The 18,075-nt window shown below is 52.5% G+C and overlaps 1 protein-coding gene across 1 annotated transcript; it reads left to right on the plus strand.

The window, feature by feature from the left end:
• The first annotated feature begins 868 nt into the window (after window positions 1–868).
• On the plus strand, window positions 869–5,990 carry Fgf3 (fibroblast growth factor 3). Its single transcript, XM_006977332.3, has 3 exons — window positions 869–1,141; window positions 2,899–3,002; window positions 5,106–5,990. The coding sequence occupies exons 1-3, from the start codon at window positions 922–924 to the stop codon at window positions 5,517–5,519; spliced, it is 738 nt and encodes a 245-aa protein (XP_006977394.1). The 5' UTR covers window positions 869–921; the 3' UTR covers window positions 5,520–5,990.
• Window positions 5,991–18,075: the final 12,085 nt, after the last annotated feature.

Here is an 18,075-nt window from a genome sequence, read left to right on the forward strand (position 1 = left end):
TCTCTGGACCACCGTTGGGACAGATAACTCCTGTTCAAGGTGTGCATACTTCCCTTAGTGCCTTCGGGTCAGGTAGGCAACTACAACATAAAGAGTCCTTTGGGCCCTTGGGCCACAAGCCTGGGCAGCTGAGGACGAGCTGCTCATACGAGAGCAGCGACCTGCACAGACCCAACCCCGGGTTCCTCACGCGCCGCCCTCCGCAATCGCTCTGGATTAGGCGCCGCCTTTCAGGAGCGTTTGTCAGCTAGACTTCCCCGCAAGTTGTTTGCGCAGACATCAGTCATCCGCGGTCCCATTGTGCACCCAGGATTGATGTAAGGCGGGAGGGGGTGACAGGGCCTGGGGCGGCTGCCTTTAGGCCTCGCTCTATAATTTTCCGAGGCATAATTGGTCTGGGGGCGGGGGCGGGGCGGGGACCTTTCAGAGGCGGGAGGGGGCGTAGGGCGCGCGGTGGAGGAACGGCTGCCCGACGGCGCTGGCCGGGGCGCTGTGAGCAGGCGACGCCCGGCCTGAGCCCCGCGCCCCTGCCGGGGACCACGGCTGCCTTTTGTTGCCAAGCGCCCTTTCTTCAGAGCGGTGTGCGGCAAGGGAACACTCCCCCCATTCCTGGGTGAAAATTCGAAGTCTTCTCTCTCCACCTTCCTCTCCTCTTTCTCCGCACCTTCTCCCCATCCCTCTTTCCCTCTCTCCACCGGATCCTTTCTCCATCTCCACTTTCTCCCCATCTCTCCTTGTCTCCCCTCCCTCCTCGACTTCCTCCCTCCCCTGTCCTCCACCTTTTCTCCGTCCTCCTCTCCCTCTCTCTCCCTCCCAGCCGCAGTCCGCACGGCCTGGCTCGCGGGCGTGTGCTCCCAGCGCCGCGCCTTCCGTGAGCCCCGCGCTGGCGCAGCCGCCGCCGCCGGCGGGCGCGATGCCGGGATGGGCCTGATCTGGCTTCTGCTGCTCAGCTTGCTGGAACCCGGCTGGCCCGCAACGGGGCCCGGGACGCGGCTGCGGCGCGATGCGGGCGGCCGTGGCGGCGTCTACGAGCACCTCGGCGGGGCGCCCCGGCGCCGCAAGCTCTACTGCGCCACCAAGTACCACCTTCAGCTGCACCCGAGCGGCCGCGTGAACGGCAGCCTGGAGAACAGCGCCTACAGTGAGTGTCCGGCCAGAGGTGGGCGGGAGGGACTGGCGGGCTCGACCCCCTGTCGCGGCGTCCCAGGTGGGAGCAGAGCTGAGGTTAGTCCGAAGACGATGCCTCGGTCCCAGCTACGGATCCCAGTGACATGCCTCGCCCGTCACGCTCCCCCAGGGACTGCGCGGGAGGCGACCACGGTTCTGACACATTTGTATTTCTCAGTGAAAAGCCGTTGGACAAGGATTTATCGCCCTCTTTATTGTTTTGACGACCCCGGGGAGCATGGCCAGTCCCTGCCATCCTCCTTGCTCTTAGACGATGTTTCAAGGACACTCTCCTGGGTAGAGCTCGGTTTCCGCGACGCGGCGTCCGGCGACGGGCTTGCCCCTCGTCCTGCGCCCTGCAGGCGAGCGCGCGACAGGACAGGCGTCCCCGCGTGTTTTGGATGCAGCTGGCATGCACTCACGGCCCGCGCTCGGCTAGACCAAACCCAGCACCGGTTCTTGATTCCTACAGGGTTTGGCTCGGTGGGTGCGGTACACGTGAGCCGAGCTCGACCCGGAGCGTTGAGCGCCGCGTGGGAGGGAGGCCTTGCAGAGCTCACGGTGCCCGGGGCGCAGGAAGCTGAGCTGGGGGCGCGGGCGGCTGCAGGAACCGCAGCTTCCTCCTTCAAAGCCGCAGCCCCGCGGGGGCGTCCTGGGGACCAGCCCCTGCCTGGCCTGAAGCGCGGGGCTCCTCACGCACACCCCCTCCCCAATTGCCTAGTCCGGGGCGGCCCCAGATGCAGAGGAGGGGCACTTTCACAGTCGCCCCTGGGGGCACCCAAGCGGGTGCTCTTCTGGCGCCAGCTCTAGAAGCCGCACCCTGCACCGCTCCAAACCGTGGCTACGGTGGAACCTCAACTGGTCCTGGTTATCTGGACTATGCTGGGTCCCGGGCGGGCGCCACAGACGCGCTCCCTGGAAAGGGAGTGAGTCCTCGGCCCACTATTCCAACAGACATTGGCCTCTCTCCCAAAAAGCACTATCCCGTTCACGGGAAAGGCGCTTGGAGGATTTTTTGTTTGGTTGGTTTCACATTTTATTTGTGTGCCACGATGTACGTATGGAGGTCGTTGGACACTTCCTGGAGATGGTTCTGTACTTTCACCTTGTGGGTCCGGGAATCGAACTCAGGTGGTCAGTCAGTCTTGGCGGCTACTCTGCCATCTGGGCTCGGGGACTGTTAATTTTCCCTCCGCACCTAGGCGCTTCTGCCCCAGACTGCCTTTCAGCACCCGTACTTGGATCTTTTGCCCGCCAGTGGAGGTAGCACTCTGGCTGGACTGCATTAAGCACTGGCTTCCACAGGAGTCTCAGACACCTCCTCTTCCGGAGCTGCATCTGCCCCGGGGTTTGGATCCCCCCCCCCCAAACCATTATGTGTGGCCTTGGACAAGTCACTTGTCCTCAGCCTCGGCTTGCTAGAGCCAGCCGATTCACACCGAATACAGATTGAGTCTGTCTGCCTTTGTTGCACCCAAGGTGCCTAACGGGCAGAACACCCCCATTGTGTCTTCTTCGGGGGTTAGGATTCATGTCTTTGGCACAGTGGCTGAATGTCCCCTTCTTCACCTCCTGTCCAATGCTTTCTTCCTACCAGGACTTCCAACCCCTCCGCCATGACCTGCTGCTGGTCGTGGCTGTCCTCCTGTCCCAGCTTCCTAAGCTGGTGAATGTTAGCACAGGCTGAGGTTCTGCTCAGGCAGGTGACGGACCCTTCCTGACTCTTTCCAGGCATCCTGGAGATTACTGCGGTGGAAGTGGGCGTGGTGGCCATCAAAGGGCTCTTCTCTGGGCGGTACCTGGCCATGAACAAGAGAGGACGGCTGTACGCTTCGGTGAGTCCCATCACTAGTGGGCAGGTGCTGATGGAATAGCCATCGGGCTTGAACATCTGGTTGGGGGCCAGAAGGGATATGAGCGGTAGAATGCTTGGTCCTGCCAAGCCAGGTCATGCCAGACTCAAGCTGGTCCAGATCCCTGGGCTTCTGAACGCCTCTCCAACCTGTCTGAAGTCAGTCTCTTTCTCTGAGTCACACTGGTGGAGATAGGAGAGCATGGCAGCACGGTCCCAGACCTCCATGCAAGTGAATAACCAAGAAAGCTGGGCACTTGAGGGAGGGGAGGTCAGAGCACTCCTGCCCTGCATCTGTGGAAGGAAGAAGATGGGTGCTTGGCCTGTTCTCAGGTTGGGAAGGCAAGAGCTGTCTGACTTAGGAGGGGACTGAAGGGCTGGAGAAATGGCTGTCAGCCTGAGGACCTGAGTGGGTCCCCAGCACCCCTGTATCAAAACTGGCCAAAATATTGTCTGGTCATCCCAGCACTGGGGGGAGGAAACAGGGCATTCCCTGGGCCACATGGCAGCAGATGCTCTGGTGCCTCCACACCCCTGAAGTGTGATAGACACACACCCATGGCTGAGCAATGGGTCCCAGCCGCTGCAGAGCTGGGCTGGGGATTTCCCCACCTCTTGGACCCTGCATCCTGTCCCACTCTAGTGGGAGTGAACTCAGCTGACTTTACATATGAACCTGGCCCTCCCCCAGAAACTCTGCTATGAGCTGAGGTCTCAGGTGACCTCAGTGACAGTTCGTATCTTCCTGCTCACAGGGGAGAGCATAGTAGGGTGGGGACATGACTGTGGTTTCCTAGCTTCAGGGGAGCAAGGGATGGTGAGGTCAGGGGTCCAGCTGGTTGGAGTAGCACTTTCCAGAGACCCCATCAGAGATGGTCTCATAAACCTGCAGACAGACCTGGGTATAAGGCCCCAGCTTCTTTCAGCTGCCAGCTGGCCTCTAAGGCTTCTCCTGCAGGCCTGTCCCTGGCTCCCTGAGTGCCCAGCGTGTTTGCCCATGTGCTGCATCCCCGCGCCAGTGACAACCCCGCAATCAGTCTCCATCCCCCTAAGTCATAGATCACAGCTGTCCAGAACTTCCAGTGCTACAGGAGCAGGCAGAATGCAACATCCTTCCCCCGACACACACTGAAATCAGCACACCCTTCACTCCTGCTCATGGTCTCAGCTGAGTCAACCAGAAGCCATGATGGACCTCCTCCTCTCTTGGCCCCATATCCAATCCATCTCCACGTCCTCAGGTGTGCTCCTTGAGTTGCTGTCTTCAACACACACCTCACCTCACCTCCTGCTGCCTAATCCCAGAAGCGGCACCTTGTCACACAGGCCTTGTCCCTTCCCACCTGGAGCTGCAACAACAGCCTTGGGATTGGATGACTGGCCTGTAGCTTCTCTGCCCTCCAGCTGGTCTGTTCATTGTCTACCATCCACCCATCCATCTATCCATCCATCCATCCATCCATCCATCCATCCACTCAGCCAGCTATCTATCCACTCATCCATCCTTCTACCTATGCACCCATCCACCCACCCAACCATCTATCCAACCAGACATCTATCATCCACCCACCTAACCACTCAACCCATCATCTGCCCATCCATCCACCTATGTACCAATTATCTAGTCACCCACCCACCCACCCATCCATCCATCCATCCACCCACCCACACACCCACTCATCCACCCACCAATGCCCCACCCACCACACATCTATTCAGCCAACACTCATCCATCTACCCATCTATTACCCATCCATCATCCATCCATCCACCCATCCACTCACTCACCCACACACCCGTTCAACCACCTTCACCATGCTCTGTCTACCACACTCCAAGCACTGAGCCCAGTGCAGGGATACAGCAAAAGGGGGAAACTGCCCTTTGTCCTCAGGAGGGTTAGTGGAGGGAAGTCACTTGGAGCAGGGCATAGTCTTGGGAAAGGTAGGCTGGCTAGGCTGCATAGACATTGGCAAGTGTGGACAGCTGGTCCAGGCAGCCTCAGGAGAGTAGGAGGCACTGGGGAGGTATGGTCCTGTTGACAACATGGTCTCCACGGCTGTTATCTGTGGCCTCTGTCCGACAGGAGCAATACAACGCAGAGTGCGAGTTCCTGGAGCGGATCCATGAGCTGGGCTACAACACGTATGCCTCCCGCCTGTATCGCACAGGGCCCAGCGGGCCGGGGGCTCGGCGGCAGCCTGGTGCCCAGAGACCTTGGTACGTGTCTGTGAATGGCAAGGGTCGGCCACGCAGGGGCTTCAAGACCCGCCGCACACAGAAGTCCTCCCTCTTCCTGCCCCGAGTGCTGGGCCACAAGGACCATGAGATGGTGCGGTTGCTGCAGAGCAGCCAGCCACGAGCCCCGGGAGAGGGCAGCCAGCCCAGACAACGGCGGCAGAAGAAGCAGAGCCCAGGAGACCATGGCAAGACGGAACCCTTGTCTCCTAGGGCCACTCCAGGCACCCATCGGGAGACAGGCGAACTGGCTGTGGCCTGAGTGGCCACCCTAAGAACTCTCTGAGGTCAACCCCCACAGGCACCCAGGATCATCCTCTTGGAGATCTGGCCTCCCCACCCTTGTCACTGGGTTGGCTGCTTGGGGGACCAAGAGCTTGCTTGTCGTTGGTGGCTTTCAAAGAGCAAGTGCCAGCCGCTGAGGGGCTTCAGTCAACGCCCCTGGAAGACTCGAAGTTCAAGATGTGTGTGGGATTACATGGGAGGGAGCTTTCACTGCAGGGGTGACCCCAAGCCCTGGTGGAGCCCAGGCAGGCAGTCCTGGCAACCTGAGGCAGTGGACAGTGGAAGGAGCTATGATTCAAACATTCAATGTGTCACCCTGTCTTGCTATCTAACAGCTGGGATACAGGCTGAGGATACCTCGAGGCTCCACCTGAGACTTCTGCTGAGGGTGGGGAAGGCCGTGGTCTGCAGGTTTCACTGCAGTGTGTCAGCAGGCTATGTACAGAGAAAGGGCTGAGGTGCTGCATGCATGCATGTGCATGTGTTCATGAGTTCTTGTGCTTGCAAATATCCACAAATGTGTGTAGAAGAGTGTTGCTGTATTCCCAAGAGGATGTGTGTGTACGAGGCTGGACACACACTGACCCTGGACTTCTGACTTCCCGGCTTCCGTGTATGTGTGAAGTGTATAGTCTGTGTGGATCGAGAGGAGAAAAGAGGTTTGCTCAGTTTTAAGATCCCCTCCCTCCCTTGTGTTAATTTCCTCATTGATGTGACCAAACACCAGACAAGACGCTTCATATGGGAGAAGGGATTTACTTTGGCTCACAGTCTGAAGAACACAGTCCCTCATGTGAGGGGGAGGTGTGGTGATGAGGGCAGACCGAGGCTGTGGCGGCAGAAGTGTGCGGCCGCCTGCTCACATCTCCATGGAGCAGGAAGCAGAGAGGGGGATGCTGGGGCTCATCAGAGAGAAAGAGAGATGAGGTGCTTGGCTCTTTCTCCTTTAGGCTCATGGTTCGAGGGTACAGTCCATCACGGTGGGGAAGCCATGGCAACAGGACCCAAGGCAGCTGGTCCCATGGCATCCACAGTCAAGGGGCAGAGAGAGAGGCACGCTGGTGCTCAGCTCACTCTCTCCTCTTTGTATTCAATCTGGGATCCCAGCCCATGGGATGGTGCCGCCCACATTCAGAGCAGGTCTCCCCTCAATTAAACCTTTCTGGAAACCCCCACAGACAAGCACAGAGGTGTGCCTCCTAAGTGATTGGGAATCCAGTCAGGCTGGCCATGGAGAGGAGGCATCCTACCCTAGAAGTGATGTGTCTCTCTGGGGACTGTTTTTAGCAGGTGAAGCACTTCAGACAGAGGTCCCTTCCTCCCTTCGTTCTTGCTACCCACCTCCAGGGCTCCAGGTTCTCACCAGGCTCAGCTCCGTATCTTCCTGAGAGAAGTTTGTTAGGGAGCTGACCCCAGCATCAGCACAGGTGGATACAGCTCCAGCCCCTCAGCAGGTCCCAGTCCCCGGACTTGTTCCCTGAACCGGCATCCAGGGTGACAGGGCTTACTTTTCCCAGAATGAGCCAGGCACCCCAGCAGCCCCTGGGGAGGGGTGGGAGGATGGGGGAGTGTCTGTTAGCTACTATTTACAACTGACCCAAAGGAGTCTGGGCCACCTCTGCAGCTGACCGTCTTCTCAGGGGTCTGTCCCCTGCCCTTGAGAGGCCAGTGGCTTCACACCAGGCCTGGGTTAGGAGGGAGGGAAGAGTACCTGCTCGTGTCCTGCTCAGTCTGGATCCTGACCACCTGACCCCGGTTGACACAACAAAGCCTTTTCTAAGAGGGGTTGTACTAGGTGTGTGCTGCTTATAGGAAGTCATGCAGGCTCAGGGAAGGCACCACCCCAAGCCGTTAGGGTCCTGATGGAGAGATTTGGCCATAGGTGGTATGGGGGTAGGGGACACACCCAGAGGAGACCCATGAGGAGGCACACAAAGACACTCAGAGCATCCCACTGGTGAGAATATGTGTGGACCTGGGGGCTGAGTCAGGATAAAGCTTCAACAGCTAAGTAGCTGGAGGCGGAGGCTGCCAGAGCCCCAGCAGCTCAGGGGACACTGCAGGAGAGCCTTGAACCCTCAGAAGGAGCTAGCCTCGTCCACTCCATGACCTTGGACTTCTGGCCTTTGGCCTGTGACATAATACATTTCTGCTGTTTAAGCCAGGTTGGTGATATTTTGTTTGTTTCTCTTTTTTTGTTTGTTTGTTTGTTTGTTTGGTTGGTTGGTTGGTTGCTTGTGATTTTGTGTGTGAGGTGCGTGCGTGCGTGCGTGCGTGCGTGCGTATGTAGTGTGTAGTGTGAGTGTGTGTTTTGGGGTGCTAGGGATGGGATCTGGGGTCTAGAGCATGCCACACAGGCCATTGAACCACACCCCAATGCAGCTGTGACATTTGCTCCAGGCCTGGCTGCCTGGCCTTGGGTGACCCTAAAAGGAAGAAGATCCCATACTGACAAATGCAGAGATGGGCAGATCAGCTCCCAGGTTCAAAGTCACCCTAACTCTTGGGAGTCAGAGGCCTCAGCCTAGGGGTAGCATGGGCATGTGAGGAAGCTGTGTTTCCTTCCATGTGGGGGAGACTGGAGCAGGTCAGAGCCCCAGAAGAAGAGTGGCAGGGGTGAGGTGGGTGGTGATGGTAAGAACAGCACCCCCACCCCCACCCCATTCCCATTGCCTGCTCCTGCATCCTGCAGGGAACCCAGGCTCCGTGAATAAGGTCTCTTTCAAGATTTCCCCAGAGAGATCAGACACCTGTCAGGAGTTGACATTTAATGACGCAGCTGTCATGGGGACCATGGTGGCAGCTCTGAGAACACAAAGCTGGACCCAGAGTTATCATCGAGACTTTCAGGGAGTATCAAACAAAGGAGTGAGGTGAGCAGGACTCCAGCCCGGGTTGGCACACCTGGACTCACAGCAGCATCCCTCACTGAGGCCCGGAGGGGGCACAACCAGAGTTTCCATCCCCAAAGAGACAAAATGCAGCCAGATGCCTGTGGAATATTACTCTGCCTTAAAAAGGGAAGACAATTCTGAATGAAGGCTTGATGCTGAGTGACATAAGAGGGTCAGATCTACAGAAGTGGGGTGGAGGTGCCAGGAGCTGGGAGAGGGTAGGGGATGTGTTTGATGGGGACAAAACTCTGGTCTGGGGAGAGGAGAGAGCCCTGCAGATAGATGCAGGGACGGCTGAATGTCACTGAACTGTCCACCAGAGGCCTGGCGGGTGGACACCTGAAGTGCTGTGATGCGGGAGGCTGTGACTGGCTGCAGCGTCCCTTCCAGGAGTGGCTGGGCAGCAGAGCCGAGATGCAGCTCAGTGGGCATTCGTTTGCCTGTCACGGGTGAAGCAGGGCTGGGTCCCATCCTCAGCACCATGAAAACCGGTGTGGTGGTATACAGCTGAGAGCCCAGCCTTCAAGAGGTGGAGGCAGGAGGATCAGAATCCAAGGTCATCCTCAGCTACACAGTGAGTCTGAGGTCAGCCTGGGTTCCATGAGACCTAAGAAAGAAAGGAATTGGGGGGGGGGGGAAGCAGGGAGATGGCTCAGAGAGTGAAGTGCTTGCTGTACAAGGTTAAGGACCTGAGTTCGAATCCCCAAACCCATGTAAAAGGATAGCACTGTGGTACCCCCGTAACCCCAATTCTGTGCTAAGGAGACTGACAGGAGCATCTCCCGGGCTGGCTGTCCAGCCTGGCTGAATCAGTGGACTCAACTCTAGGTTCACAGAAAACCTGTGTCAAAAATTAAGGTGGATCTCACCACTCAGAAGGCAGAGGATCTCTGTGAGTTGTGAGTTCGAGGCTAGCCCAGCCTTTGTAGAGAGTTCTAGACCTGCCAGGGCTATGTAGAGGGAACTTATCCTAATTTGAAAAAAAAAAAAGTGGAGAGTGATAAAGGGAGACACGAACTCTGGCTTCCATGTGTGCACAGGCAAGCACACACACACACACACACACACACACACACACACACACACACACACACACACACACACACTGAGGGAGGCACCCTAGGGCTTACAAGGAGGCCACCTCTTCCCCCAGGATGGGCACCAGCACCTCTCTGGTCCCTGCCTCTCACCCTGGCCTCATGGACCCTGGCCCTTGCTAACCTTCACCGCTCCAGCCACACTTCGTTCCCAAGCTCCTTTGCACGTGCCGAGGGCACTCTACCCTCTGCTTGTCCCCAGATGGGCCCTGTCTCAACACTCACTTCTGAGAGTGTCTTCCCATGGCCACTCCTGCCCTAGAATTTTTCCCATAGAGAAAATTTTCTTTCCCTAATTACTCACTTGTGGCCATCCTCTGCCACTTGCCCACCGAGGGGAGACCTGGGCTGTTTGATTACTGAGCCCCTGGGACTTGCAGTCTGTGCCCCCAAACCTGGAACTTGTGACATGATGTAGACACTCGAGCGTGGACAGTGGGCATGAAGGTGGAACAGGAACAGACTCACTCGAGCGTGGACAGTGGGCACGAAGGTGGAACACACTTGAGCGTGGACAGTGGGCACGAAGGTGGAACACACTCGAGCGTGGACAGTGGGAATGAAGGTGGAACACACTGAGTGTGGACAGTGGGCACGAAGGTGGAACACACTGAGTGTGGACAGTGGGCACGAAGGTGGAACACACTCGAGTGTGGACAGTGGGCACAAAGGTGGAACACACTCGAGTGTGGACAGTGGGCACGAAGGTGGAACACACTGAGTGTGGACAGTGGGCACGAAGGTGGAACACACTCAAGCGTGGACAGTGGGCACAAAGGTGGAACACACTCGAGTGTGGACAGTGGGCATGAAGGTGGAACAGACTCAGCCGCTGCTTTCTGTCACTAGAGGCCTTTTGCTGATGAGGAAACCTCAGAGAAGGTATATGGTTTTCCTGAGGCCACACAGCCAGTAAGGGACACAATGAGGCTGGTTCCAAGATCTGGGAACTCCAAGGCCTGTCCTGCTACCTGCGTGGGGTGTGGAGAAGGTAGACAAGGCAGTGGAGCCCAGTGGCAAGAGCCTGAAGCTCTTAAAGCCACAGAGCTGAGCTGGGTGTGGTGGTTCACACCTAATAGTTGAGAGGCAGAGACAGGAGTATCTCTGAGTTCGAGGCCAACGTGGTCTACGTAGTGAGGTCCAGGACGGCCAGGGCTGTGTAGAAAGACCCTGTCTCAAAAACAAAACAAATAACAAACAGGCCAGAGCTGTGTGCAATTCTGAGATTGCTCCAGAGCTTTGCCAGGAGACAAGGCCCAGGTCCACACAGACACCCATACGTGTCCCCGCAGTGTTCACGACAGGGAGCCAGGAGACTGTATGTGGGTGGGGCCCAGGTGAAGACACTATTTTAGAAAGGGCATCAGTGACAGGGCAACATGCTGAACACAAATTCATCAAGGTCCCACCTCAGACAAGGGAACGGTACAGGTGGTTTTGATGGGAACCTGATGCTGGGACTCTAACCCAGGCTGGTCTGGAATTTTGGCCATCCTCCTGCCTCCACCTCCAGAGTGTTGGAACGACAGGGGTGAGCCCTCAGGCCTGGCTGAGTTGAGAGTTTCCTGAGTTACATCTGGGTAGTAGGTCTGAGGTAATTGTAGGGGCCCCCAGGTCTTCCTGTGATTGCTGTAGGGTTAGGGCCAACCCATGCAGTACCACTACCCGCCAGCAGGTGGCAGTGGTCTCAGGAAATGGTCTCAGGTGTGGACTGACTGGGGGTGGGGGTCCACTGTTTCCAGATGGGGACTCTGGTGGGGTCTCTGCAAGAATGGCTACCTGGGTGGGTCGTGCTAGGCTATCCCAGCAGGCTCAGGATGACACAAGATGGCGTATCCACAGGAGCAGGACCTGGTAAGACAGGTGCAGTAGGCAGGAGGCCAGGTCAGGGATACAGTAGGGGTCCACTCTTGCCACAAAGTGTGAGGTGGCTGATGTGGCTGATGAGACTGGAAGAGCAGTGGGGCTGGAAACATTTTCCATGCCATGCCATGCCATGATGACTGACTGCCTCAGTTTCCCCCATGTGACAGAAGAGGAGCCAAGGCTCAGAGAGAAGAAACTGTTTGCCCGGGATGGGGGAGGGGAGGGCTGTGGTCAGGCCCACCTGTGGGGTGTAGACCCTGCTGGCTCACAGCGGCTCACATGGCACTCAGTTTCCTGCCTAGGACCCTGGATTTAAGCCAGGGGTCTAGTCACGCATGGTGGTACAGGCTTATCATCACTCAGAAGGCTGAGGCAGGAGGATGGCAAGTTTAAGGTCAGCGTGGACTGCAAAGCAAGATCTGTCTCAAGCCAACCAACCAACAATGACTCTCAAATACAACCCCTCCAGCAAGGCTCTGCTTTCCAGATGGCCTAGGTATAATGCCAGGGTCCTGGACTGCCTGGCAATGCCTGCCAGCCTTTCTAGCCAGGAACCCCTATCTTATTTTCATTTTAATTTGTTATTTATTTATCTTTTTTTAAGTGCTCTTAACTGATAAGCCATCTCTCCAGCCCCTTTCTATTTGTTTTTTAAGACAGGGTGTCACTATGTACTCCTGGCTGGCCTGGAACTTCGCTATGTAGATAGAACTTGTTGCTAGAGTTTTCCTGCCTTGCCCACAGTCAGGACAAATCTTTGTCACCCGCCAGTCCCACAGCCGCTCAAACCCAACCAAGTAAACACAGAGACTTATATTGCTTACAAACTGTATGGCCGTGGCAGGCTTCTTGCTAACTGTGCTTATAGCTTAAATTAGTCCATTTCCATAAATCTATACCTTGCCACGTGGCTGGTGGCCCACCGGCATCTTCACATGCTGCTGGTCATGGCGGCATCTGGCAGTCAGTCCTTCTGCCTTCCTGTCCTTTTATTTCTCCTCTCTGTTAGTCCCGCCTATCCTTCCTGCCTAGCCACAGCCGATCAGGTTTTATTTATTGATCAATCAGAACAACTTGACATACAGACCATCCCCCAGCACAGCCAAGTGCAGACCATCTCAGACACCTGCACTCAGGCCCATGGTCCTAATCATCCTCTATGCGGACCTGCTGGGTAACGCCACAAAGAACCCAAGAAGGGCTTTCAGGTGTTTCTGGTACATGGACTGCTCTCACCCAATGTGAGATTGAACTGTTGACCTTGTGTACATCCTACTTCACAAATGAGTCTGTCAGATACACTAAGCCTATAGGCTGAAGATGATGCCCCAACACTGCGGAGAAGCCTCAGGTGACTGCCCAGGCAGCTGGCTGTTTCTGTCAACTCACAAATTTTTTGGAAGTTGCTTGCATGCACTTCCTGTTTTTTATTTTTGTTAGCTAATATTATTTCCTTCTTGGGTCTCTGAGGGAGTTGAAGATTAGTTAGTTATGGTTGAAGATTAGTTATAGTTGAAAATTAATTAGGATAGAAAGTGCATTAGATACATCTTGGATTTACCAAAATAGGATAGATAATGGAATTATTTTCTCTAATTTGTCCAATACCTGTTTAGGTATTATTATTTGTATATATTGTATATAGTTATTGTACTTTTGTATATAGTTTTTCTTTTGTTAGTCATAACCTTTTGCTTTTTTTTTCTTTTTATTAAAATAGAAAAGGGGAAATGTGGTGGTAATCTAATTATACTGAAATGTGATTTTGATTGTATGTTAATAAATAAAGTTGCCCGGGGGTCAGAGCTATTAGAGCCATAGCAAGAGTGTGGCGGTGGTGGCACACGCCTTTAATCCCAGAAAGCCAGCCTTTAATCCCAGGGAGTGGTGGTAGAAAGCAAAAAGATATATAAGGCGTGAGGACCAGAAACTAGAAGCATTTGGCTGGTTAAGCTTTCAGGCTTTGGAGCAACACAGTTCAGCTGAGAGCTATTGGGATGAGGACTCAGAAGCTTCCAGTCTGAGGAAACAGGACCAGCTGAGGAACTGGTGAGGTGAGATAGCTGTGGCTTGTTCTGTCTCTTTAAATAGACTAACAGACAGGAAATAGAGCCCTGATTCGGGAAGCTGGGACACCGCAGGCGGTAGGGTGAGATTTCAGCTCTGAGCTCTGACCTCTCGGCTTTCTCTTTTGCATTGTTTCTGTGTTTCTTATTTGATAAGACGGTTGGTTACATCTATAAGGACTGGCCTTAAATTCATACATGTCCACCTGTCTCTGCCTCCCAGGGGCTGGGATTAAAGGAGTTGACCACCACACCCAGCTAAAGTGTACTAATTTAAAGTGTACTAATGCTCATGAACTCAGTGGGCACACCAAGAGCTTTCACGTGAACTGGGAGCTTTGTACCCATCATCTTGTGGGTTCTCCTGGTGACCCTCAAGCTCAGCCACAGTGATCTCCATTAGCAGATGGGCATTGGGATGGGCTCAGGCAGGAGGCTGGGTCTGAGAGGCCCTGGGGTGAGACATCTCCACCTGCCCCCCACCCCCGCCGCCCCATCAGGCACCCAGGAGATCCCCACCTTCTTCCTCCCTATTTGTCATGTAATAATGCATCTGCTCAGCTGTGATACAAAAGGGCTGCTTAGGCTCCAGTTGCCTTGCTGTGTTCAGTTTCTGAGCCCACTGGGAGACAGTGATTTATGGCTGGCACTCCAGCATCAGTTGAAGCTGTCTCCCAGACAGTGGGGTATTGTGGAATATTTGTAAAGTATCTAATTAAAGCGGTAAAGTGGTTCGGATTGAGAAAACCTTTAAACAGATATGTAAGAAATGAGCACGGACAGTCACAGAAAAAAAAATACATAGTTTAAAAATAATAAAATAAGTCTTTAAAGAGAGAGTAAAATAATATAAAAAGAATGAGCTATATAAGGATGGGGAATACACAGGGTGTCTGGATCCTGTGCGGTGCTTTGTTGACTTTGAATTTTTTAAATACTAATATACAAAAATCAGTAGCTGCCGAGAGGCATTGGATTATGAAAACTGCTAAATTAAGCCAACCTATATATTTTTAAAATGTCTTAACTTTTAATGGAAGTCAGAAAATATGTTGTGTTGGGGGAAAGGTTATGCCTTTGTTTCCACAGGAAACAAAAAGTTATGGTTCTCTTCAAAATTAATAAAGATCAATTTGATTGGGGGAGACCTCCTGAAAATCTTGATTACAGACATGGAAAAAAAATCCAAGAAAGAATACAGGACAGGTGATGTATATGCTGATCCCTCTACTATGGGAACAGCTTTGAGGCTGGATAAGACATGATAAATCCTGTTGGCTTCAGAGTTTCATGACTTACTACTACATGCCATCCTTTCACATGGTATGGATGGAGATTTATATTACAGTTTGGTTATACAGTCCAACAGACTTAAAAAGTTAACAGATGGGCTGGAGAGATGGCTCAGGGGTTAAGAGCACTGACTGCTCTTCCAAAGGTCCTGAGTTCAATTCCTGGCACCCATATGGTGGTTCACAGCCATCTATAATGAGATCTGATGCCCTCTTCTGTCTTGCAAGGTTACATGGAGGCAGAATGTTGTATACATAATAAATAAATAAATCTTTTTTTTTTTTTAAGATTTATTTATTTATTATGTATACAGTGAGTGTTCTGTCTGCAGGCCAGAAGAGGGAGCCAGATCTCATTGTAGATGGTTGTGAGCCACCATGTGGTTGCTGGGAATTGAACTCAGGTCCTCTGGAAGAACAGCCAGTGCTCTTAACCTCTGAGCCATCTCTCCAGCCCAATAAATCTTTTTTTTAAAAAAAGTTAACAGATGACTTTTACCTGCTCAAACGTAGAAAAAAAAAAATCTTTAGCTGACTTGTGCACACTGTACATTCCATACGTATGTTAATGCAGATGTATTTATTGCCTTTAAAAGTTTATGTGTTTTCAGAAAAAAAAAAAAAAAAGGACCACATACCAATGAAGACAAGCAGTCCAGGTGATGCAGCCTCTCAGAATGCTTCTGTTGCAGTTTCCTCTAAATTCTGCATACATAACAACTTCAAAGCTGCTAGCTGAAATGGTCCAGCCTCACAGACTATCCAGCCAAGACTTTAGATAAGTTCTACACTCTCCCATCACACAGAGACTAAACAAAATAATACAGCTAGCTCTCCCAAGACTTGACCATTATCCCAATTTTCTCATGGTCCCCTAAAGATGCTATCTCTGTCATTTCTATAGTTTTGAAAATTGTTTACTCTGTATTCCCTGTTTACTCGGGTAATATTATATCCATCTCAGGTCTTTGATGGGGGTAAAGACTAGATAGTTACAGTTACAAGTTTTCCTTGTTATCAAATTCAGAAAAGAAACTCACAAAAGAGGTATAAAGTATACAAGGTTTGGAGACATAAAAGATAAAGTTGTTTATCTAAAAAATGTTTTAAGGTCTAAAAAGATAGTAATACAAGTTCAAATAGAAAGTAAATTACATACAAAACTTTTGACTCACCAAGATAGGATAGATAATAAAATATTTTCTCTAAATTTGCCAAATACAGATAGATGGGGGACATTGTAAATGTAATTCTTACCCAATATTTGTTCTTATTGTAAATAGTTTTACTATGTTAGAATTAAAACCTTTATCTTTTTATTTAGACAAAAATAGGGAATGTTGTGAGATATTTATACACTGTGTGAAAATGTTTTGCTGTGATTGGTGTAATAAAAAGCTGAATGGTCAATAGCTAGACAGGATGTATAGGCAGGACTTCCAGGCAGAGAGTGAAAGGAAGAGGAGGAATCTAGGAACACAGGAGAAGCCAGGAGACACAGAGAAGAAACAGGAGATACAAAATGGAAGAGAAGTAATGCCATGTGATAGAATATAAGTGGGTTAATTTAAGTTATAAGAGCTAGTCAGAAACAAGCCTAAGCTATAGGCCAAGCTTTCATAATTAATAAGAAGCTTCTGTGTCATTATTTGGGAGTTGGCTGGCGGGACAGAAAAAGACTTGCTACAGTGGAGTAGGCCTACACACTGCCACACACACAATGCCCACCCACTCCTGCTCTGCTCCTTCCCTCCCCTAAACACCAACTCCATAAACCCAGTGGAGAGGGAAGGGCAGAGCAGTGTGGCCCACGCCATCCCTACATCGGCAAGAGAGGTAAAACTGGAAGATGCCTTTAAACTGTATCATGCAAACTTCATCAAGTGACATGGCAGGGACAGCAAAGGCCCTGGGGGTGGGAAGGCCCGAGCAGAGGCCCTGGCAACAAGCAGACAGGCCTGGCCTGTCTCAGTGTTTTGTCCCTAGTGTGGTCGGATGGAGCTAGAGGTCAGGTACAGAGCCCGCCCCATACCCTGCTCCCTACAAGCTGCCTGGTGGCTGATGGCTGCCTCCCTGATCCCTGAAGAGCAAAGGAACATAAACACCAACGGGGTTCGCCTTTCAGACCCCAGAGCCCATCAGAGGGTCTGCAGGTGATACACTGGGAAGGAGAGGAGAGTATGTGTCTTTTTGTTTGTTTGTTTCTTTGTTTTGAGACAGGGTCTCACTGTGTATCCCAGGCTGGCCAGCTCACAGTAATCCTTCTGCCTCAGCTTTGGGAGGCTGAGATTGCAGATGGCAGCCTGGTTGACTTTCCTGTGCCAACAATGCATCTTATTGACTGACATTGTGTTAGTTCAATTTACCTGTGACCAGTCTCCGTGTGCCTCAGTTTCCCTGTTCACTTATAAGAACTCCTCCATAATCTATAAGAGGTGGTCAAAGCCTGGTGTGGAGACACACATCTTTCATCTGAGCACCCTGGAGATGGAGGTACAAGGATCAGAGGGTCAATGTCATCCTGCCTTATATAGTGAATTTGAGGCCAGCCTGGGCTGCTTGAGACTCTATGTTTAAATTGAAAAAGTGGGCCAGTGGGAGGCTGGAGAGGAGGCTCCATGGTTAAAGGGGCCAAGAGTTCCTGGCACCAAGGTCAAACAGCTCAGCTACCTGTAATTCCAGCTCCAGGGAATCCAACACCTTCTGGCCTGTACAGGCACCTGAACACCTGTGCACATATACACATACAAACATACACACATACATATCATATAAATAAAAATAATAAAATCAACCTTTAAAAATAAATAAATGGAAGAGCAGCCAGTGTCTGTTGATTGGCTAAGTGAGCTTCCAGTCAAATATTCCCCAGATTCTTGGCCTAATACCATGGCAGGCCCAAAACATAAAAGACAATGATCTCAGGCCTCCTGTGGGTAGGTGGATGTCCCAACCCACCGCCACCCTGGGGCCTCTTGGAAGCTCACAGAACTAAGGCAGGGCTCCAAGAGCTCATGTCTGCCCTAGGTCAGTCCCATATGTGTAGACAGATCATGAAGGAGCCAGAATATGAAGAAAGGAAGCAGAGCATCATGGGCCATGTCACTGCCTTCACTAAAATAGGGCAGCCTAGGGGACAGATGGCCAGTGTCCAGGACCAGGTCTGCAGTGGTTGACATCTTAGCAAATTCTGCAGCCTTAGTTGGATTGACATTGCATTGGGGGAGCTGGTTTGCTCTTTCTAGGACTCTCTGATCTCAGGAGTTCCTGGCCCATCTCTGAGCAGGACACATTTGTCCACAGACAGAAGTTCACAAG

The sequence above is a fragment of the Peromyscus maniculatus genome, chromosome 1 (assembly GCF_049852395.1).
Source record: "Peromyscus maniculatus bairdii isolate BWxNUB_F1_BW_parent chromosome 1, HU_Pman_BW_mat_3.1, whole genome shotgun sequence".
NCBI lineage: Eukaryota > Metazoa > Chordata > Mammalia > Rodentia > Cricetidae > Peromyscus > Peromyscus maniculatus.

Coding starts and splice junctions, on each gene's coding strand:
- Fgf3 (XM_006977332.3), top strand. CDS start 922: ATGGGCCTGATCTGGCTTCTGCTGCTCAGCTTGCTGGAACCCGGCTGG. Junction 1,142..2,898: donor CCTGGAGAACAGCGCCTACA/GTGAGTGTCCGG, acceptor GACTCTTTCCAG/GCATCCTGGAGATTACTGCG. Junction 3,003..5,105: donor GAGGACGGCTGTACGCTTCG/GTGAGTCCCATC, acceptor TCTGTCCGACAG/GAGCAATACAACGCAGAGTG.